The following is a 23196-nucleotide window of genomic DNA, read 5'->3' on the forward strand; positions in this document are numbered from 1 at the left end:
ACTGGTTTTTGGAGTAGCATCAGCTCCAGCTATCTGGCAAAGAGCTATGGAGCAAGTCCTGCAAGGGATTCCGGGGACTCAATGCTACCTAGACGACATCCTTGTAACAGGAGAAAACGACAACGAGCACCTTGCCAATTTGGAGCAGGTGCTCACTAGGCTGAAAGAACGAGGCCTACGAGCAAATCGCCCCAAGTGCGAATTTTTCCAAAATCAGATATCATATTGTGGCCACATAATTAATAAGGAAGGGTTGCATAAGTCATCTGAAAAAATTGAAGCGGTTATAAAAGCCCCAGCACCTGAATGTTTCACAATTAAGGTCGTTCCTGGGATTAATAAACGACTATCATAAATTTTTACCGAACTTATCAACTCTTCTACACCCTCTTAATGAACTTCTACAAACAGGAGTGATTTGGAAATGGAACGAAGATTGTAAACGTGCCTTCCATAAATGCAAAGACTTAATCACATCCGAAGAAGTTTTGGCTCATTACAACCCATCACTGCCAATCAGACTGGCGTGCGATGCATCCCCTTACGGCATAGGAGCAGTATTATCCCATAAATTCCCTGATGGCTGAGAACGGCCGATAGCTTTTGCGTCACGCTCATTAAACTCAGCTGAGCGTAACTATGCCCAGATCGACAGGGAAGCACTCAGCCTGGTATGGGGAGTGAAGAAATTCAACCATTACCTACATGGACAAAAATTTACCTTGTTGACTGACCATCAACCCCTCATCTCCATATTCAACCCTAAAAAAGGTGTTCCCATTATGACAGCGCAAAGGCTACAGAGGTGGTCCCTTTTTCTAGGGGCACACCAATACAACATAGAATACAAAGGGTCAAAACAGCATGGGAATGCTGACGGTTTATCACGCCTACCGTTGCCAACGGTAGAAGAGGCACCTACAGTAGACCCAGTAGAGATGTTCCACTCTACCATAGTGGAATGTCTACCAGTGACAAATTCTGCCATTGAAAGGGAGACGAGAAATGACCCGACTCTCTCTCGGGTCTATGATTTAACAGTGAAGGGATGGCCAGCACATGGCGAACCACTGTTGCCAGCATTCTCGCAAAGAAGAGAACAGCTGTCAGTGTGCCGAGGAACCTTGATGTGTGGATCCAGAGTGGTGATTCCACCCAAACTCCAGGATAAAGTGCTAAAGGAGCTTCACGAGGGGCATCTGGGTGGAGTGAAAATGAAGAACCTAGCTAGGGCGTTTGTATGGTGGCCAGGTATCGATGGGGACATCGAAGAAATGACCAAGAGCTGCCTAGGATTCCAGAAGGTCCAAAACGCCCCCACCACAAGCCCCTCTACATCCATGGGAGTGGCCCTCATCTCCCTGGCAAAGGGTGCACATCGACGTTGCTGGTCCATTTATGGACTCAATGTTCTTAATCGCGGTTGATGCACACTCCAAGTGGCCGGAGGTAATAAAGATGTCCTCCACCACCACGGAAAAAACCATCACAGTATTAAGGACCATATTTGCCAGGAATGGGCTGCCGGAACAGATATGTTCTGATAATGGACCGCAATTTGTGTCCGAAGAATTCAGAAAGTTCTTAAAAAAAACAATGGGGTTAAGCACTACACGTCCGCCCCATACCATCCCGCCACCAATGGATTGGCTGAAAGGTTTGTCCAGACCTTCAAGAAGGCCATAAAGGCCATGGGTAATGAAGACATAAAACTTCAGCACAAGGTGGATAACTTCTTATTCGCATACAGGAATGCAACACATATGGTTACCAACCAAACTCCCGCCATGATGTTCTTCAATAGAAACCTAAGATGCCGGCTGGATTTGGTCAAGCCCAACATCAGAAGGGACGTGGAGAACCGGCAGTTTCAAAGCATGAATGAAAGGCCAACTAGAACCTTCCAGATAGGTCAACAAGTTTTGGCCAGGGACTACCGTACTGAGAAATGGCAGCCTGGAACTATCTGCACACGACTAGGACCACTGATGTATACTATGGACATCGGAGAAAGCATAATAAGGCGCCATGCTGACCAAATCATAAAGTCATCCGAAAAGGGACAACCTACACCACAACTCTATACATCTAACGATGAAGTAGAGATACCCATATCTACCTCCGATCCGGTGATACTGGAACCCGATGAACCCGACACTGGCATTCAAGCCGAATCAGCCTTGCCAGAAGAACCTACTACACCACCAGAAACTACTACACCCCCGAGGCATTATCCGGACCGAGTCAGGAAGCCTCCTGAGAGACTAACGTATAATTAATTAACTACAGCAATGTATATTATTTTGCTTATAACATGTAATTAATAATTACTTAAAATATGATGTACTGGTTAGCTAAAAGGGGAGGAATTGTGGTGTATGTGCCTTTAAGAGCCCCAGGTGTGCTGTAATGCCGGTAATTGCCACTCGGGCTATATAAGCCTGTATATTGTGTATATCTATTAGAACCCCCCCCCCCCCCCCCCCCCAGACTTTGCTTAGTAAATACCTATGAACCAACTCCTGTCTTCAGTGTCTTTATCAACACACGGACACTACAGGCCCAATTTCTTTTTGTCCTTGGGATGTGGATGACGATGGCAAGGCCATATAAAAACATAAGAAACAGGAGCAGGAATAGGCCACTTGGCCCCTCGAGCCTGCTCTGCCATTCAATAAGATCATGGCTGATCTTGGGCTCAAAGCCACTTCCCTGCCCGCTCCCCATAACCCTTCACTCCCTTATCTTTGCAAAAAATCTTGTCTCTCTCCACCTTAAATGTATTTAATGACCCAGCCTCCACGGCTCTCTCATTTATTGCCTATCCTAGTTGTAAGATAGTGATGGGCCTTCACTGTGAACCACTCCAGTCCTTGTGGTGATCGTGCTTCTTCCACAATGGTATCCAGGATGGCATTCCAGGATATTGACCCAGCGCTGATGTAGCAACAGTGATATATGTTCAAATCAGGATGGTGTGTGAGTTGGAGGAGATTGAGGTGATGGTTTTCCCATGACTCCTGTACTTTTTGCTGGTAGAGGTTGCACGGGAGAGAGATGCTGTCAAACTAACCATGGTGAGTTGCTGCAGTGTATCCTGTATATTTTACATATGGCTGCCACAGAATGATGGTGATGTGGGTGGATATTGAGTCACAGAATAAGGAGTAGGCCATATAGGACTGAGATGAGGAGAAATTTCTTCACTCGGAGGGTTGTGAATCTTGAGTATATTCAAGACAAGTCGATAATTTTTTAGGAACAAAGGGAATTAAGGGATATGGGGATAGGTGGATTTGAAGTAGATCAGCCATGATCTTGTTGAATGGTGGAGCAGGCTCGAAGGGCTAAATGGCCTACTCCTGCTCCTATTTCTTATGGTGATGAGTGGATATTGAGTCTAATGGCTTGTGCACCAATCAAGCAAACTTCTCTCTCCGGGATGGTGCCAAGCTTTTTCAGAATTGTTTTGGCTGCACCCATTCAGACGAGTGATGAGCATTCCATCACACTACTGGTACTGAGCAGTTTGTCAAAATCGGTTAGCTAAAATAGACGTTTGCTGCTCCTTTCATTTTGTTTTTCAGTGTTGCCTTGATAACTTAAGAAACCTGTTGGGGGTTTGCACCAATTTTACTTGTGCTGATCCCATCATTTTGTGGGTTACCTCAGAAATTCAAGATTGCTGTCTCGCCATATTTTGTTTGTGTCATGTCAATAAACTGTGTCATGTCAATAAACTGAGAAACCTAACAAGTTTTCATCAAATCCAGTATTTGTCAATGTGCAATATACTTTGGAAAGTTGAGTAATTCTGTGAAATTCATTAAGGCTTTCTTTGCTCTATTGATTTTCTCAATAACTTGAGAAACCTTTAATAGATTTGCACCAAATTCAATATGTAGGTCTACCTCAATGTGTGGAATCTTTTATATACTTTTCTTTTAAAATCTTCCATATTGCTTTAGTGTCCCATCAGTAACTTGAGAGAATGCTTTGATAAATTTGAACCACCTTCAATATGTAAGTAGTGTGATAGGTTATAAAAGATTATTATCCGTGCACAATTCGTTTACCCAATTGAACAATTTTTCAACATCACTTTGATATCTGAAGAGATCTGCCAATGGAGTAATCCCAAATTCAATATATGTAAGCTTATCCGGTTACTCTTGTTGAATTGAGTGCAAATTCTTTGAAAATGACTTGTAGGTATGAAGCGATATTGCAGAAATGTTATATTTCCTTGCCTCACAACAACTGTGAAATAAGCAGTTATAGGTTGGACGTGGAATGTCACTTAATGTTCCAACTTGAACTACTGCCCATTGACAAAACATTCGCAACAGAAATCTAGGATGGTTTCTACTGCTGCCTTAAAAAAATCTTTAGTATGGTAGTCAAATAATGAAAATTCATAGGGCTATCTTGGTCATTGAATGATGGACCTGTATGTCTATTTGACTTCATCTTTCTAGAATACCAAACATTCCAGTGTACATTAAATAAAAAGGGGGCTAAATTCGGTTGATTTGTGCCTCCCATTAGCAGGGCGCAAATCAACTAGCGCCCGGGCGCGGCACTGCTAATGCCTCCTGCGAAATTCAGCGAGAGGTTAGCGGTGGCGCTGCGCAGCCGGCGATGACTTCATCGGCGTGCGCAGCGCCCCGGCTGTAATATTGGGTGGCGCCCCCCGACTTACCGACGGACGCTATGTCTGCCGGGGTCAGGGGGGCCTACCTGTGTCTGGGGCGGCGCTAGTTAAAGGGGAGGTGGTGGGCGGCCATTTTTGTTGCTGGCCGCCTGTCAGCACCTGCCCCTGTTGCTGTCCCCGGCCCCCGTGAAGCCCCCCCCGCGGGGTGCCAGCTGCTCTGTGAGCCCGGCACTCCCGATCCCTGGTGGCCCAACTGGGCGCCGGGATGCGCTGTGCCAGGCCCCTCCCCTCCCTTTTAATCGGTACACTGATCAGAAATACCACATCTGTACATGTACCGCGGCACGTAGCACCGCGATATTGGCTCGCAGCGCCCCAAGAGGGACGCGGGGCACTTCCAGTAGTGCCCCTCCTCCCACTCAAGGCGCTATCTGGGAAAATTAGCGACCCGGCAAAGGTATTATTCAATTTTTACCCCCAAAGTGTTTAAAAAAATAAAAAAAAAGTTTTTAAGTCATCAATGGAGTCTTTATACGATATTGAAGCTTTTTCATTATTCTCACAATTCACAAAGCTAAAAAATGGATTTTAGCTTCAGGATGCAATGCTGGAGAAAAGTCACCTTCGCTAACAGGTTTACTTCTGGAACTTAGTGTGAGCTGAATTAATTTACTGCTTCCGCAGTGAGGTGATTTTTCAAGATGGCAGCCACAGACTTCTGGATAGCAATGCGAGGTAGCTCACATGACCTACTGTGTTCCTTGTTTCAGCTAGATAACTTTTTAGCTGATCCATTTAAAAGTCTGTGGATGAAATGAAGGAATATTGAACTTATTGCACTAATACAATTTTAACCATTTCAATTTACTTTTGTGCACTGCAAATTGAGGGATTTTCATTACCAACTCCCTTTGATCAGCCAACAAGAGCTGCAGTTTAAAACAGATCAAGATGGATAGTGTCTTTTTATTTTCTTGCCCTCTCTTGGTTTCTTTAGTACACTGTTTGGCACCTTGGCTGAAAATTGGACAAGCTGTTATAAGTCAGCTGTATGAGTTCCCTTTCTCACACTGAGACCGGAATCATGACTGCAAATGTACAGATGTGGTAGATTTCTGATCAGTGTTCTCTTATGAATACTTAATGCACTAATCCAAATTTTACACTGCACTATTTTAGCACAGGGGTAACCTATTTTAAATGGATAAAACCTGAGTTAGAATAGTACGGAGATAAAATAGCGAACAGGACTGATCGGAAAATCTACTTCATAGTTCTGTGAAGTTACTATATTAGTTTCATAATATGAAGCACAATAAAAAATCTTTGATAATTCAAAGCCAGTATGTACACTGCAGTGGTCTGCTACATCAACACGCCGGGGAGAACGGATTCCCACTCTCTATAATTGTACTAGCATGCTGGTGTTTGGTGATGAAATTAATCTCTCGGAGAAGCATTGGCAAGGTAGACAGCATAGTTTGCAGATGCTCTTAATTTCCCCCATAGTTCAATCTCACAAATGGAAGATCTATCCAAAAGTAGTACAAGACAGATTCAGGAGTTGGAGAGCGGGGGGGTTACAGAGATGGACTGGTTTCCTTTCTGTGTAGCTATTTGCCATTGTGTTTCTGCTTGAGGACAGAGGTTGCCCCAGTGGGAGCTTGATCTTTTGCTGGACACTGGTTTCTGTATATGTTGCCTCATTTTTCTAATTATACCGTTAACGCCTTATTGGTCCTGCAAACACGGATTCTGTCATTAGAACTCAGAAACTGGTATGGTAATGCAGTGATTATATTGCTGGACTTGTAATCAGGAGGCCTGGACTAATGATCCAGATAACGTGAGTTCAGATCCCACCATGGCAGTTTGAGAATTTGAATTCAGTTTAGAAATCTGGAAATGATGATTTACATTTAAAAACCCAACTGGTTCACTCATGTCCTATAGGGAAAGAAACCTGCCATCCTTACCTGGCCTGTACGTAACTCTAGTCCCACACAAACGTGGTTGATTCTTAACTGTCCTCTGAAATTGCCTAACGAGCATTCTGTTGCATCAAATTCAAGAAGAGGCCCACCACCTTGAGGCAACAAGGATGCAATAAATGCCAGCCTTACCAGGAATGAATAATTAAAAACATACCACAGTAATGAGCAGAAATAGGATCCCACTGCCTTGCAGGATGGATCACCTCACAAATGGGAGCTCAAATATGAATCTGGAAACATTCAGCGACTCTCCGATTAGGATCTCCCAACCTGAGTATTAAGAACATAAAAACATAAGAAATAGGAACAGGAGTAGGCCATTCGGCCCTTCGAGCCTGCGCCGCCATTCAATAAGATCATGGCTGATCTTCCACCTCAACTCCACTTTCCTGCACTATCCCCATATCCCTTGATTCCCTTAATATCCAAAAATCATTTGTTTATGGGATGTGGGCGTCGCAGGCAAGGCCAGCATTTATTGCCCATCCTTAATTGCCTTTGAGAAGGTGGTGGTGAGCCGCCTTGAACCGCTGCAGTCGGTGTGGTAAAGGTACTCCCACAGTGCTGTTAGGTAGGGAGTTCCAGGATTTTAACCCAGCGACGATGAAGGATTGGCGATATATTTCCAAGTCAGGATGGTGTGTGACTTGGAGGGGAACTTGGAGGTGGTGATGTTCCCATGTGCCTGCTGCCCTTGTCCTTCTAGGTGGAAGAGGTTGCAGGTTTGGGAGGTGCTGCCGAAGAAGCTTTGGCGATTTGCTACAGTGCATCTTGTAGATGGTACACTACTGACTCCAGCCAGTGGAGAGTTTTCCCCCTGATTCCCATTGACTTCAGTTTTACTCGGGCTCCTTGATGCCACACCTGGTCGAATGCTGCCTTGTCAGTCAGTCTCACCTCACCTCTGGAATTCAGCTCCTTTTGTCCATGTTTGGACCAAGGTTATAATGAGGTCGGGAGCCATGTGGTCTTGGCGGAACCCAAACTGGGCATCAGTGAGCAGGCTATTGGTGAGTAAGTGCCGCTTGATAGCGCTGTTGATGACACCTTCCATCACTTCGCTGATGATCGAGAGTAGACGGATAGGGCGGTAATTGGCCAGATTTGATTTGTCCTGCTTTTTGTGGACAGGACTTACCTGGACAGTTTTCCACATTGTCGGATAGATGCCAGTGTTGTAGCTGTACTGGAACAGCTTGGCTAGAGGCGCGGCTAGTTCTGGAGTACAAGTCTTCAGCACGATAGCCAGGATGTTGTCGGGGCCCATAGCCTTTGCTGTATCCAGTGCGTTCAGCTGTTTCTTGATATCACGTGGAGTGAATCAAATTGGCTGAAGACTGGCTTCTGTGATGGTGGGGACCTCAGGAGTAGGCCGATATAGATCATCTACTCGGCACTTCTAGCTGAAGATGGTTGCAAATACTTCAGCCTTGTCTTTTGCACTCGTGCTGGGCTCCACCATCATTGAGGATGGGGATAGTCATGAAGCCTCCTCCTCCCATTAGTTGTTTAATGGTCCACCACCATTCACGACTGGATGTGGCAGGACTGCAGTGCTTTGATCTGATCCGTTGATTGTGGGATCGCTTAGCCCTGTCTATAGCATGCTGCTACCGCATCCGTGTATCCAAATATATATTGATCTCTGCCTTAAATATACTCAACAACTGAGCATCCACAGCCCTCTGGGGTAGAGAATTCCACAGATTCACTACCCTCTGAGTGAAGAAATTTCTTCTCAACTCAGTCCTAAATGGCCGACCCCTTATTCTGAGACTGTGACCCCAGCCAGGGGGAACATCCTCTCTGCATCTACCCTGTCGAGCGCTGTAAGAATTTGTATGTTTCAATGAGATCACCTCTCATTCTTCTAAACTCCAGAGAATGTAAGACTAGTCTACTCAATCTCTCCTCATAGGACAAACCCCCAATCTCAGGAATCAGTCTGGTGAACCTTCATTGCACTCCCTCTATGGCAAGTATATCCTTCCTTGGGTAAGGAGACCAAAACTGTACACAATACTCTAGGTATGGTCTCACCAAGGCCCCATATAATTGTAGTAAGGCGTCTTTACTCTTATACTCAAATCCTTTTTGTAATAAAGCCCAATAAACCATTTGCTTTTCTAATTGCTTACTGTACCTGCATATTCACTTTCAACGATTTGTGTACAAGAACACCCAGGTCCCTCTGAACACCCAACATTTCCCAATCTTTCACCATTTAAAAAATACTCTGCTTTTCTATTTTTACTACCAAAGTGGATAATTTCACATTTCTCCACATTATATTCCATTTGCCATGTTCTTGCCCACTCGCTTAACTTATCTATATCCCCTTGCAGCCTCTTTGCATCCTCCTCACAACTTACACTCCCACCTAGCTTTGTATCATCAGCAAACTTGGATATATTACATTTGATCCCCTCAGCCAGATCATTGATATAGATTGCAAATAGTTGAGGCCCAAGCACTGATCCTTGTGGTACCCTGTGGTTACAGCCTGCCAACCCAAAAATGATCCATTTATTCCTACTCTCTGTTTTCTGTCCGTTAACCAATCCTTAATTCATGTTAGTATATAACCCTCAATCTCATGAGCCCTAATTTTGTTTAATAACCTCTTGTGTGACACCTTATCGAATACCTTCTGAAAATCCAAATACCGGTTCCTCCTCATCTATCCTGCTAGTTACAATCTCAAAAAACTCTTCAGATTTGTCAAACATGATTTCCCTTTCATAAAACTGTGTTGACTCTGCCCAATCCTATTATTACTTTCTAAGTGCCCTGTTACTACATCCTTAATAATAGATTCTAGCATTTTCCCTGCTACTAATATCAGGCTAACTGGTCTATAGTTCCCCGTTTTCTCTCTCCCTCCTTTCTTAAATAGTGGGGTTACATTTGCTACCTTCCAATCCGCGGGAACCGTTCCAGAATCTATGGAATTTTGGAAGATGACAACCAGTGCATCCACTATCTCTATAGCCACCTCTTTCAAAACCCTAGGATTTATCGATAGGGGATTTATCAGCTTTCAGTCCCATTCATTTCTCCAGTACTATTTCCTTACTAATACTAATTTCTTTCAGTTCCTCATTCTCACTAGACCCTTGGTTCTCCACTATTTCTGAAATGTTTTTTCCGTGAAGACAGACACAAAGTATTTGTTTAATTTCTCTGCCATTTCCTTATTCTGCTTTATAATTTCTCCTGTCTCAGCCTGTAAGGGATCCATGTTTACTTTGGCTAAACTTTTCCTTTTTACATACCTGTAGAAGCTTTTACAGTCTGTTTTTATGTCTCTTGCTAGTTTAGTCTCATATTCTGTTTTCCCTTTCTTTATCAATTTCTTGGTCCTCCTTTGCTGAATTCTAAAGTCCTCCCAATCCTCAGGCTTACTACTCATTTTGGCAACATTATAGACCTCTTCCTTTAATTTAATACTATCTTTAATTTCTCTTGTTAGCCATGGGTGGACCATTTTTCCCATGGTGTTTTTATTCCTTGAGGGAATGTATATTCGTTGCGAATTAGGAATTATTTCTTTAAATAGTTACCATTGCCTTTCTACTGTCATATCTTTTAATCTAGTTTCCCAACCTACCTTAGCCAACTCACCCCTCATACCTACACAGTTTGCTTTGTTCAGATTTAGGACCCTAGTTTCGGACTTAACTAAATCACTCTCAAACTCGGCATAAAATTCTATCACATTATGATCACTGCTCCCCAGAGGCTCCTTTACTACAAGGTTATTAATTAACCCTGTCTCATTGCACAATACTAGATCTAAAATAGCCAATTCCCTAGTAGGTCCCTCGACATACTGATCTAGACTCTTCCTCTGCACTATTACTGCAAATTTGATTTGCCAAATCTATATGAAAGTTAAAGTCCCCCATGATTACTGGATTACCCCTTGCTACATGCATCTCTCATTTCCTGATTTATACTCTGCCCGACACTACAACTATTATTAGGGGGCCTATAAACCACTCTCACTAGTGTTTTCTGCCCTTGTTGTTTTTTAGCTCCGCCCAAACTGATTCTACATTTTGTTTTTCCCGAGCCAAGATCCTTTCTCTCTACTGTCTTCGTCCCCTCCTTTATTATCAAGGCTAACCCCCCCCCCCCCCCCCCCCACTTTTCCATTCTGCCTGTCTTCTAAAAGTCAAATATCCTGGAATATTTAGTTTCCAACTTTGGTCACTCTGCAACCATGGGGATGATTTTGCCAATGGGAAGCTTTTGGAGGTGGGACTCCCACTTGTCGGGTTCCAGTCCCGCATCCAACAACTTCTGGCCAATCCACGCTATTTTCCCTTGATTGACCTTGTTTAGCCCGCCCAGTGAGCTTAGCAGGCCAATTAAGGGAAAGCCGGTTGCAGAGGACATCAGCGTATGACGTTTCATCTGTCAAAAATATTTGACAGATGAATTGTCATCATCAAAAAGTGACATTCTCTGTAGTTTGATGAGGTCTTGAATTCAAGACCCCATCAAACTTCTTTCTTTTACAGAAATGAGATGGTAGTTGCATCTGAGAATGCAATGGCCATCTGTCATTCCCAACGCGGAGGTCCGAGACTCCGCATACACACCAACTGAAGCCTGCAGGAAGAAACAAAGGTAAGTACACTTTTAATAACACTTTGCACTTACCTCAGATACGCACCTCTACACTTTTGCACCCAACCCCCGCAGACCACCTACTCGCCTCGCTGGCGGGTTTCGAAGCCTTCGGGAAGCCTGCACTTGTGAGGGCAAAAAGGGGATAATCCTATTTTCTGCCTGTTAACTACCTGTTAACAGGCAGTTAATAGGCTTTAATCCCTTCCCGCCTCCAAGGAGATAGGACCCGGCGCAGGACGGCTACCTGCCTCCTGGGAAGATGGCACGGAGGCAGGTTGGGGGTGGGTTGGGCACCCGCCCCCAAATTCTGCCATTTTCCCGGCAGTCCTGCCTCCCCAGGGCTGGCAAAATTGCCCCCCATGTCTCTGTAATGGCTATTAAATCAAACCCATTTATTTCGATCTGTGCTATTAATTCATCTATTTTGTTGCGAATGCTTCGTGCATTCAGATATAGTACCTTTAGCTTTAACTTTTTTCTATTTTCCCCCGATGTCACTTTAGTCACTGGTGCCCTATTACCTTTATTAATCTCGCGCTCTCCCTTCCTGACCCACTCTGCTTACCGTTACCCAGATCAGTATACTGCTCCACAGCCTTGACATTTCTCTTACTGATTTTGAATTTACCCTTTCCTGAATCCGCCCACCACACCCCCTTTCATTAGTTTAGAACTCAATCTACTGCCCTAGTTATTCGATTTGCCCAGGTCACTGGTCCCAGCCCAGTTTAAGTGAAGCCCATTCCAACGGAACAGTTCCCACTTTCCTCAGTACTGATGCCAGTGTCCCATGAAGTGAAACCCCTACCTCCCACACCACTCTTTGAGCCACGCATTTAACTCTCTGATCTGTCTGCCCCTATGCCAATTTGCACGTGGCTCCGGTAACAATCCAGAGATTATTACCTTTTGAGGTTCTGCATATTAATTTGGACCCTAGCTGCTCAAACTCCCTCAGCAGAACCTCATTCCTAGTTCTGCCTATGTTGTTGGTTCCTATGTGGACCACGACCACTCTAACTCCAAGTTCTTTTCCAGCTGCGACGAGATATCCTTAACCCTGGCACCGGGCAGGCAACACAACCTTTGGAACTCCCAGTCGCGGCTGCAGAGAACCGTATCTGTTCCCCTGACTATACTGTCTTCTAACACAACTATATTGCTTTTCACTCCCCTACCCCCCCCCCCCCCTTGAATGGCCTCCTGCACCATGGTGCCATGGTCAGTTTGCTCATCCACCCTGCAGTCCTTGTTCTCATCCACAGAGGTAGCAAGTACCTCCTACCTGTTGGTCAAAGACAAGGGCCGAGGCTCCTCCATCACTACATCCTGGGTCCCCATACCTTCCTGACTCGCAGTTACACCCTCCTGTCCCTGACCATTGACTAACTCTAAAGTACTACTTAACCTAAGGAGTGTGACTGCCTCCCGGAACAAAGTGTCCAGGTAACTCGCCCCGCCATGTCTGCACCTCTAGATGCAGGAAGGATGTTCCTGATGGCGGGGGAGTCCAGAACCAGGGGTTACAGTCTAAAGATAAGGGGTAAGCCATTTAGGACAGAGATGAGGAGGAATTTCTTCACCCAGAGAATGGTGAACCTGTGGAATTCTCTACCACAGAAGGCAGTTGAAGCCAATTCATGAAATATATTCAAGAAGGAGTTAGATATATTTCTTAAGGCTAAAGGGATATGGGGAGAAAGCAGGGACAAGGTACTGAATTTGGATGATCAGCCATGATCTCATTAAATGGCAGAGCAGGCTCGAGGGGCTGAATGGCCTACTCCTGCTCCTATCTTCTAAGAAGAAAACAATGTTTCCAGCTCAACAATTCTGAGCTGAAGTTCCTTGAGCTACAGACACTTATCGCAGATGTGGTTGCTCGGGATCTCGCTGGTCTCCACAAACTCCCACATGCTGCAATTACGGCACGCCTACCTGCCCTGCTATGTCTATCTAACATTCTTTATTTATTGATTAGTTAATTTTTTTATGAATTATTTTAGTTTTATTACTTAATTGGTTTATCTAGTTTTGGTTACTAATTTAATAAATTAAAGTTATAACAATTTACAGTTTCGTAACTAGCTTAAAGACACAAAAAAACGAATACTCACCAACTAATCACCTACCTGCTGCCCTGTGATGTCACTCCTTGATTTTTTTTTTTACACTCTCTTTTGGGTTTGGGCCTTTCCCCTGGCTCCACTCCATCCCTGACCAGGTCCTTTCTCGCCGCTACTCTCAGAGATACTTGAATAATAACTGCTCTTAGATACTTGAATAATTCCCATAGGGCATCAAGTAAGAAATAGAAAGTTTATGCACCGATATTCTACCAAGACGGCTGGTGCTACCTCATGATATCCTGCATATTATGTAGTATCTCCAGCATTATTTTGACAGTATAAAGTTTAGTCCAATTTGGGTTCATTCTGTGGCTTTTTCATTTTTTAAATAATCCACTGCACATCATTAATAGATAAATTGTTGGTGCCCCATCATTCAAACCTTTGCAAGCTTAAGTTTCTTTAAATGCCTAATTTTACAGCTGTATACTATTACTGACTGTACACTGTAGCTATATATTGAAGTGAGCTGGGATATTTTACTATTCATCAAATCTTCATTTAACATGAAGTTTGCAACTGCTCTGCTAATGGGTTCTTTAAGTGTTGGCTTGGCTCAGTGGTGGCAGCCTTGCTTCTAAATCATAGCATTGAGAGTTCAAGCCCTGCTCCAGAGTACATAATCTAACTGATCTTCAGTGCTGAGGGATTTCTGTATTGTCTTTTTAGATGAGATGTTGAACTGAGACCCCATGTGGCTATTCAGGCGGATGTAAAAAAAAAAATACCATGGCGCTATTTTTAAAAAAAGAAGACATCTCCCAGTGTCCTTTATTTGTCCCACAACCAAAACGGATCATCTGGTCATTCATCTCATTTTGTGTTTGTGGGGCCTCGCTATGTAAAAAATTGGCTTCTGCATTTGTCTACATAAGAGTGACGCTTCAACATTTCAAAAGTAATGCTTTGGCTGTGAGGTGGTTTGGGACGCCCCAAGGATGTGAAAGAGCTAGATAAACGTATGTTCTTTACTTCATTGGTTATGCATAGTGTATCCCAAATGTCATTGTCCCAGTAAAATTGTGTTTCTGTTCACATGATGAACATTGTGGTGGAGGAACCCACACCCAAGGGCTGCTGATTGAACTATACTGTGATGAAAAATGTATCTGTTACACAACATAATGGATTATCTAAGGCCACTTGAACTTTCTCACCACAGTTTAAGATAGCATCTGAACCACCTCAATTTTTGGTGTATTTATATATACCATGAGTTATCCTTTCTTCCTCATGCTGTATAATATGTATTTGTAGCAAATATATCAATAACTAAGGGGAAATTCTGTAATCCTTCAGTGCTTCAATCAGAAAAGATTTTAATACATTCTACCTGTTACTTGAAATTCAGTGCAAAATGCAATCAGCTAGCTGCAATATAGCTAAATTGGTAAGTGATAACCACCACAATTTTATTTCTTTTAAATAACCTTTGTTTTACAGGTAATAGTTGTCTAGCTTCTAGCAGTCAGTCTTCATTCTTATTGTTTTAGGAAGAAACTTTAGCTCTTCGAAAAGAAGGAATCGGTGTGGTTCTGGACTCCGAGTTACCTCATTTGATTGGTATTGATGATGACTTGCTTAGTACAGGAATTATTTTGTACCATCTCAAGGTAAGGATGATTTGTGTAGCCTAGACAATATTATTTTGATCATCTCTGAGGAGAAGATCATGTACAGCTTTTTAATAAAAAATATAAACCATTTTCCTTTGCTGCAATGCAAGTTAAAATGTTGCACAAAGAATAACTCCCCAGATTACCTGGGTAAGGTTGGCACACTCCTGCTCTGAGAAGCCCAGAATAAATGTATTTTCCAAAACTGGAATTTGATCAAGAAAGTACAATAACTACCGAAAAGATACAGTAGGGATTTAGCAACTCTCATAGGGGCAAAATATACAAACATTAGTCATATTGATTTAAAGTACAAATTCAGGAAGAATTTCATGTAATAATCCTCAGAAGGAGAAAATTGTTTCCTTTGCTAATATTGTAAATGTACCAGTATGTTTCTGGAACTTTGTTTAAAAAAAGTAATTATAATAATATGGCTCTAATTTTTAAAGGTCAAGGAAATGCTAGGGAGAAAAGTTTTGCACAAAGTGTTCTATCTCTACGATGGTGGGGGGGGGGAGAATGATAATTACTTGTTTGGAAATATCATTTTTGTGCAGTTTTATTGGGTACATTAAGACACTCTATTTTAGGTTAACACTTTTACGAGGATGAGCTGTATGTGTCTTAGAGTGCCTCATTTGATTAAAGCAAACACGTGCTTAGACTAGAAAGGAGATTGGACTAGAGCTGCTTGAGTCTGCCCTTGGAACTTGGATCACCAAATCAGCTTAGGACCCATAATGGTAGCGCTCCTGAAAATATAGCATAAAAATGAGAATACCTCCTAATGGTCACTTTTTAAAATAAAAAGCAACGGGGAAAGTCTTTCCTTCCGCAGCACGGTGGCATAGTGGTTAGCACTGTTGCCTCACAGCGCCAGGGACCCGGGTTCGAATCCGGCCTCGGGCGACTGTCTGTGTGGAGTTTGCACATTCTCCCCGTGTTTGCGTGGGTTTCCTCCGGGTGCTCCGGTTTCCTCCCACAGTCCAAAGATGTGCGGGTTAGGTTGATTGGCTATGATAAATTGACCCTTAGTGTTAGGGGGATTAAATACGTGGGGTTACGGGGATAGGGTGGGATATGTGTCGGTGCAGGCTCGATGGGCCAAAATGGCCTCTATCTGCACTGTGGGGTTCCTGTGATTTCTCTTTTTATATAAATGTACTTGCAACATTTTGTTTTATTGTACATAGTAAGTTACATACTGTGATCATATAAATAATGATAAATTATTGCTCATATTTACAGGGCTATGGGGAAGAGGGGAGTGGGACTAATTGGATAGCTCTACCAAGGAGTCGACACAAACATGATGGGCTGAATGGCCTCCTTCTGTGCCGTATCGTACGATGATAAATGTAATTTGCTTAATTCACAAGCTTTAAAGAAATGAAACAAATTGCAGACAATACGAATAATTTTGCTGCATTCTATGTAAAACCACCACAAAATCTGGGTGTTTTCATTCTGTTGGTTCAGGTTGGATCAATTTAATCTGCTTTAAATGTGAATCCAAATAGCTACATTTATTGTGGCTTCCAGTCGCCTGTCACTTTAATTCTCCGCTCCACTCCCACTCTGATCTCTCTGACCTAGGCCTCTTGCACTGTTCCAACGAAGCTCAATGTAAGCTCGAGGAACAGCACCTCCTCTTTCAATTAAGCACTTTTCAGCCTTCCGGACTCAACATTGAGTTCAACAATTTCACACCATAACCTCTGCCCCTATTTTTCACATGGCAGCTGTTGTTGTTTCTGCCATTCCCATTTACACCTCTTCTAGACTCATCTTTTGTTTCTTTACTTTTCCCATTACCATCTCCTTTTGCTTTGTACTATCATCCTTTTTGTCATTTAATCTTTCCTGCCTTCCACCTCATCACAGACCTTCCCTTTTTTGTTCTTTCCTCCCCTCCCCACTTTCCTTGCCTCTGCACCTGCTTAAAATCTGTTACATCTCTAACTTTTTCCAGTTCTGACAAAAGGTCATTATTATGTCCGTGTATAATTGAGACACGGACTGCAGGAGTTGGTTATAACAGGTCTTTACTGAATGGAGGCAACCTGGAACTACTATGCAAATGTTACTACACAGGCTTATATACAGGGGTGGTCACTACTGGTACTGCAGTATACAGGGGCTGCAGAATATAGTTCCTTCTGCAAAGTACATACACTACAATTCCTCCCCTTTTAGCTAAACAGTACATAACATTCGATTAACAATGAAATAACATATTTACAATTACAGTTGCTAGATACATTAGTTGAAGTTAAGCAATTATAAGTTCAGTCTTTGAGGAGGCTTCCTGATTCTGTCTGGATAACGCCTCTTTGGGGTATCAGGTTCTTCTGGCAACGTTGAGTCGGGATCAATGTCGTTGTTTGGTTCGTCTGCTTCCAATATCACCGATTCTGAGGTAGATGCAATTGATACTTCGGTTTCATCGCCAGGTGTATCAGATCGTGGTGTGGAGTTGACGTTTCCCAGTGACTCTAGAATCTGGTCAGCATGGCGTCTTACAATGCTCTCTCCAACGTCCACGGTATACATTAGAGGTCCTTGCCGTGTACAGATCGTTCCTGGCTGCCATTTCTCTGTGCGGTAGTCCCGGGCCAAAACTGGTTGACCTATCTTAAAACTCCTGGTCGGCCTTTCATTCATATTCTGAAACTGCCTGTTCTCCACATCTCTTCTGATGTTTGGCTTAACCAAATCCAAGCGGCATCGTAGTCTTCGATTGAAGAACATCATGGCTGGAGTTTGGTTGGTAACCGCATGTGTCGCATTCCGGTAGGCAAACAAGAAGTTATCCACCTTGTGCTGTAGGGGTATATCTTCATTACACATTGCCTTGATAGCCTTCTTGAATGTTTGAACGAACCTCTCGGCCAATCCATTAGTGGCTGGATGATATGGGGCTGATGTGTAATGCTTAATACCATTGTTCTTTAAGAACCTCCGGAACTCTTCAGACACAAACTGTGGTCCATTGTCGGAGCAAATCTGTTCAGGCAGCCCATTCCTGGCGAATATGGTTCGTAAGACTGTGATAGTTTTTTCTGTGGTGGTTGAGGACATTTTTATTACCTCTGGCCACTTTGTGCATCCACCGCAATTAAAAACATCGAGTCCATAAATGGACCAGCAAAATCAATGTGCACCCTTTGCCATGGAGATGAGGGCCACTCCCATGGATGTAGAGGGGCTTGTGGTGGGGCGTTTTGGACCTTCTGGCATCCTGTACAGCTCTTGGTCATCTCTTCGATTTCTCTATCGATTCCCGGCCACCACACAAACGCTCTGGCTAAGTTCTTCATTTTTACCCCTCCCAGATGACCCTCATGAAGCTCATTGAGCACTCTATCCTTCAATTTGGGTGGAATTACTACTCTGGATCCACACATCAAGGTTCCTCTGCACACTGACAGCTGTTCTCTTCTCGGCGAGAATGCTGGCAGCAGTGGTTCGCCATGTGCTGCCCATCCCTGCACCGTTAAATCATAGACCCAGGAGAGTGTCGGGTCATTTCGTGTTTCCTTTTCTATGTTTGCATTCGTCACAGGGAGACATTCGACTATGGTCGAGTGGAATATCTCCACTGGATCCACTGCAAGTTCTTCTTCCACCGTCAGCAACGGTTGGCGTGACAATCCATCAGCATTCCCATGCTGTTTAGTTCCTTTGTACTCGATGTCATATTGGTGTGCCCCTAGGAAAAGGGACCACCTCTGTAGCCGTTGTGCTGTCATTATCGGTACGCCCTTCTGAGGGTTGAAAATGGAGACAAGAGGTTGATGATCAGTAAGTAGAGTAAATTTCTGACCGTGCAGGTAGTGATTGAACTTCTTCACCCCCCCCCCCCCCCCACACCAGGCTGAGGGCCTCTCTGTCAATCTGGGCGTAGTTACGCTCGGCTGAAGTTAACGAGCGTGACGCAAAAGCTATCGGCCTCTCTGAACCATCAAGGAATTTATGTGACAGTACCGCCCCAATGCCGTAGGGAGACGCATCACACGCCAGTCTTATCGGTAGTGATGGGTTGTAGTGAGCCAATACTTCTCTTGAAGTGATTAGGTCCTTACTCTTCTGAAAGGCCCGCTTACATTCATCGCTCCATTTCCATGCTACTCCCGTTTGTAGCAGGGCGTTCAGTGGGTGCAGAATTGTGGACAAATTCGGCAAAAACTTATGGTAGTAATTCACCAATCCGAGGAATGACCTCAGTTGCGACAAATTTTCAGGCGCTGGAGCCTTAACTACCGCTTCAATTTTGTCAGGGGACTTATGTAACCCCTCTTCATCAATCACGTGGCCACAATACGATATCTGTTTCTTAAAAAACTCGGGCTACGGGCCAATCGCCCCAAGTGCATGTTCACGTAGTCTAGTGAGCACCTGCTCTACGTTGGCAAGGTGTTCACTGTCATCTTCACCTGTCACTAGGATGTCGTCCAAGTAACACTGAGTCCCCGGAATCCCTTGCAGGACTTGTTCCATCGCTCTTTGCCATATCGCCGGAGCTGATGCTACTCCGAATACCAGTCGATTATACTGGTAAAGACCTTTTGTGAGTGTTTATCGTGAGATACTTCCTAAAGGATTCTTCAACCTCCATCTGCAAATATGCTTGTGCTAGGTCAATTTTTGTAAAACGCTTCCCTCCAGATAGTGAGGCGAAGATATCTTTTTTCCTTGGAAGAGGATATTGTACTGTGTGAAGGACTGGGTTCACCGTCACCTTGAAGTCCCCACATGCGAACCTTCCTTGGCTCCTCAGACTTATTGTTTAACGTTTTCTTCATGACAGGAATGATGGGTGTCGCCCACTCGCTCCAGTCTACCTTAGATAACACGCCTGCATTCTCCAGATTCTCTAGCTCTGCCTCGACGGCTGGGCGAATTGCATATGGTACCGGTCTTGCTTTGAAAAACTTGGGAATTGCATTCTCTTCCATTTTTATCAAGGCGGTTACGCCTTTAAGCGTGCCCAGTTCTTGTTGAAATACCTCTTTGGCGTTAGCTAAGATTGTTGACAATCGTCCAGGAGTGACGTCGTCATCCTTTTTACCAGCCACCGTCAGTGCCTGAATGGAGTGCCAGTCTAAAGTTATCTTTCTGATCCATTCACGTCCCAATAACGTGGTCCACCATCTTGCAGTATGTACAGATACAATTTCTGTCTTTCCTTGCCGTTGTATTCGACAGGCACCCTTATTTTTCCTCGGGTATACTTTTTGCCCCGTATACGTCTTCAAGACAATGGATGTCTCTTTCAAGGGTATGTGTGACAATAGCCGCTCGTAGTCTCGTTGATTCATGACGGTTAGAGCTGATCCTGTATCCAATTCCATTTTGACTTGGGACCCTGCTATCGTGAGGGTGACCCAAATGGTTCGGTGATCTTCTTTTGCGATTACGTTGTGAAGTTTGAGACAGCTTAGTCTCTTGTTCCCGGATTCACTATCGCTCATCTGGTCTTCGGAACTACTGTCCGTCATCTTTTGTACTTTCCTGTACGGTTCCTTAGTAGCCTTTTTGTTGTCGCTGGTCTTCTTCCCAGACCTGCAAACTCGTGCAATGTGTCCCATCTTTCCGCATTGCCTGCATATTTTGTCCTTGGACCAGCAGTCCTTCTGGTCATGGGTTGTTCTGCCGCAGCGATAACATTTTGTAAATCCCCGTGTCATTTCGTGGGTGACGTATTCCTGTGGCTTTTGCTATATTTCCGCAGCTCCCCTTGCTGCTGCTTCGTACGATACTGCCACGCTGAAAGCCTTATCTAGCGTCAGCTCTTTCTCTGAGAGTAACCTCTTCTGGGTTCCTTCACTCAGGAGTCCACAGACAAATTTGTCCCGTAAGGTATCTGCCAGTCCTGCTCCGAACTGGCAGTGCTTTGATAGCTTGCGTAGTTCCGTAAGGTAATCAGCATTGCTCTCATTTTTGTGCTGATTTCTCCTGTGGAATTTAAATCTTTCTGCTATCAGCAGCGGTGTAGGATTTAGGTGTTCCTGTAGGATAGCAACAATTTCGTTAAAACTCTTCGCCTTCGGTTTGGCTGGAGTAATCAGGTCCCGCAATAGGCCGTACGTTCTTGCGCCCATTAAATTTAGCAGTACCGATGCCTTTTTCTCATCGGCTACTTCGTTTGCCTCGCAATATACCTCGACTGTTTCCACATACGTGGTCCAGTCTTCGATTGCATTATCGAAGGCAGTGATATTGCCAGTCTTCGGCATCTTGGAAATCTAAGATGGCGCCTCCCGCGCTTTGCCTTCTTCCCCGATTTAACAAAATGGCGCCTCCCGCGCTTTGCCTTCTTCCCCGCTGGATTAAGATGGCGCCTCCCGCGCTTTCTGCCTTCTCTGTTGCTAGCGCTTTATGCCTTGATGGCGACGCCCTATGGCCTTCGCGCACTACCCCTACCCCCCCCCGCGCTGCTGCTGACGCTGCTCTCCGCGGTTCCCGTGGCAAACTGCAGCTCCTCGCGGCTTTCTGCGCGTTTAATTTTTATTATTTCCCCGCCGTCGGAACAACCCTGCGGGACTCTTGCCTCCCTCTTCTCGGGTCTGTACGCTGCCCGGCTTCGTAGCACCGGCTGCGCCCTGTGTGCTCCACCCTCTCTCTCTCTCCTCTTCCCGACAACGCTGTTCGGCCCCGTTGCAAAGCCACCCGCTCGAGCTCTAGACCGCCGCAGCCCAGGAAGGATCAGTGTACTACCTGCCACCAGCCCGATTAGCTGAAGCACCATCGACAGGATAACCAAGCCCCGCTCTCGACAGCCTCTCCTGCAAATCTTCAACTCCGCTGACTCCGAGGCGGATGCCCACAGTCGACGCCCGTTTCTTCTGTTTCTTTCTTCCTTCTGGCCTCGACCTCTGATAACTTCGCTTCAGGGATGGATCCCCATGAGGTGGTGCATACTGTAGGTAAGTTCGTATCTGCTCGTCGCCAGTATTATGTCCGTGTATAATTGAGACACGGACTGCAGGAGTTGGTTAGAACAGGTCTTTACTGAATGGAGGCAACCTGGAACTACTATGCAAATGTTACTACACAGGCTTATATACAGGGGTGGTCACTACTGGTGCTGCAGTATACAGGGGCTGCAGAATATAGTTCCTTCTGCAAAGTACATACACCACAGTCATCAACCTGAAATGTTAACTCTGTTTCTCTCTCCACAGATGCTGCTTGACCTGTTGAGTATTTCCAGCATTTTCTGTTTCTATTTCAGATTGCCAGCATCCACAATATTTTGCTTTTGTACATTTATTGTAAATGGGTACTATATCTTAAGTATTGATTTATATTTATTGCTTTTAATAAACTTTGTTTACACCAAGTCCAGGAGTTTGGAACAGTCTGATGTTTTCCTACAGCGATCACCCCAATCATTCACTTGATTTTATTTTTTAGTAGCAATTGGCCTTTCTTTTTGCCTGCAGCTTGTAAAAATGTATTGTTTTCTTTAATAGGAGGGGAAAACCTATGTTGGACGGGAAGATGCCACTACTGAGCAGGACATTGGTTAGTTAATCTGTTCCTGTTAATGCCTAGCATTCCAACATCTCAGAAGATCCCTGAGCATGCATCCTTAGCTACCTCCTGTTCCTCATCTATATGCCGCCCTTTGGTACATCTACAAGCTGCCACTCACCGACATAAGCCGAAAATATGGTGTCAGGTTCCACATGTACATGGACCAATGTTTCCTTTAAGCTGCACAACTGCGCATTGATCTGTAGCTCCCGCGCAGCCGGCTCACCAGCTTTTAATTGGGAAAAAATGTGCTGGTGTGGTATTTTGAATGGACCGCGCAACCCCTTAAAGGGGCCGCACACCCAAAAAAATTAAAAGGAACGTTGTCACTAGCGATACCCAGCCTTACATCACCACCATCTCTCTCGACCCTGCCACTGTCTCTGATTTGCCACACTGCTTATCCGATGAGCAGAAATGTCCTCCATCTGAATATCCTCAGCTCATCTACTGCTGAAACCCTCATCCAGGCCTTTGTTACTCCCGACTTGACTATTCCAATGCTCTCCGGGCTGGCTTCCCATCTTCCACCCTCCATAAACTTCAGCTCATCCAAAACTCTTGTGTGTATCCTGACTCGCTCCAAGTCCCGTTCACCCATCACCCCGTGCTCACTGACC

General features: G+C 44.4%; 1 protein-coding gene across 5 annotated transcripts in view; it reads left to right on the top strand.

The window, feature by feature from the left end:
• Positions 1-23196, top strand: part of kif16ba (kinesin family member 16Ba) — a 290426-nt gene that overhangs the window by 116059 nt on the left and 151171 nt on the right. For all 5 annotated transcript variants that reach the window (XM_085981640.1, XM_085981641.1, XM_085981643.1 and 2 more), the window contains exons 13-14: positions 14909-15028; positions 22513-22564. In XM_085981640.1, the coding sequence (XP_085837766.1) occupies positions 14909-15028; positions 22513-22564 (172 nt within the window). The remainder of the gene's footprint in view (positions 1-14908; positions 15029-22512; positions 22565-23196) is intronic.

The sequence above is a fragment of the Somniosus microcephalus genome, chromosome 3 (genome assembly GCF_052327205.1).
Source record: "Somniosus microcephalus isolate GS21.2 chromosome 3, FLI_Smic_1.0, whole genome shotgun sequence".
Classification (NCBI taxonomy): Eukaryota; Metazoa; Chordata; class Chondrichthyes; order Squaliformes; family Somniosidae; genus Somniosus; species Somniosus microcephalus.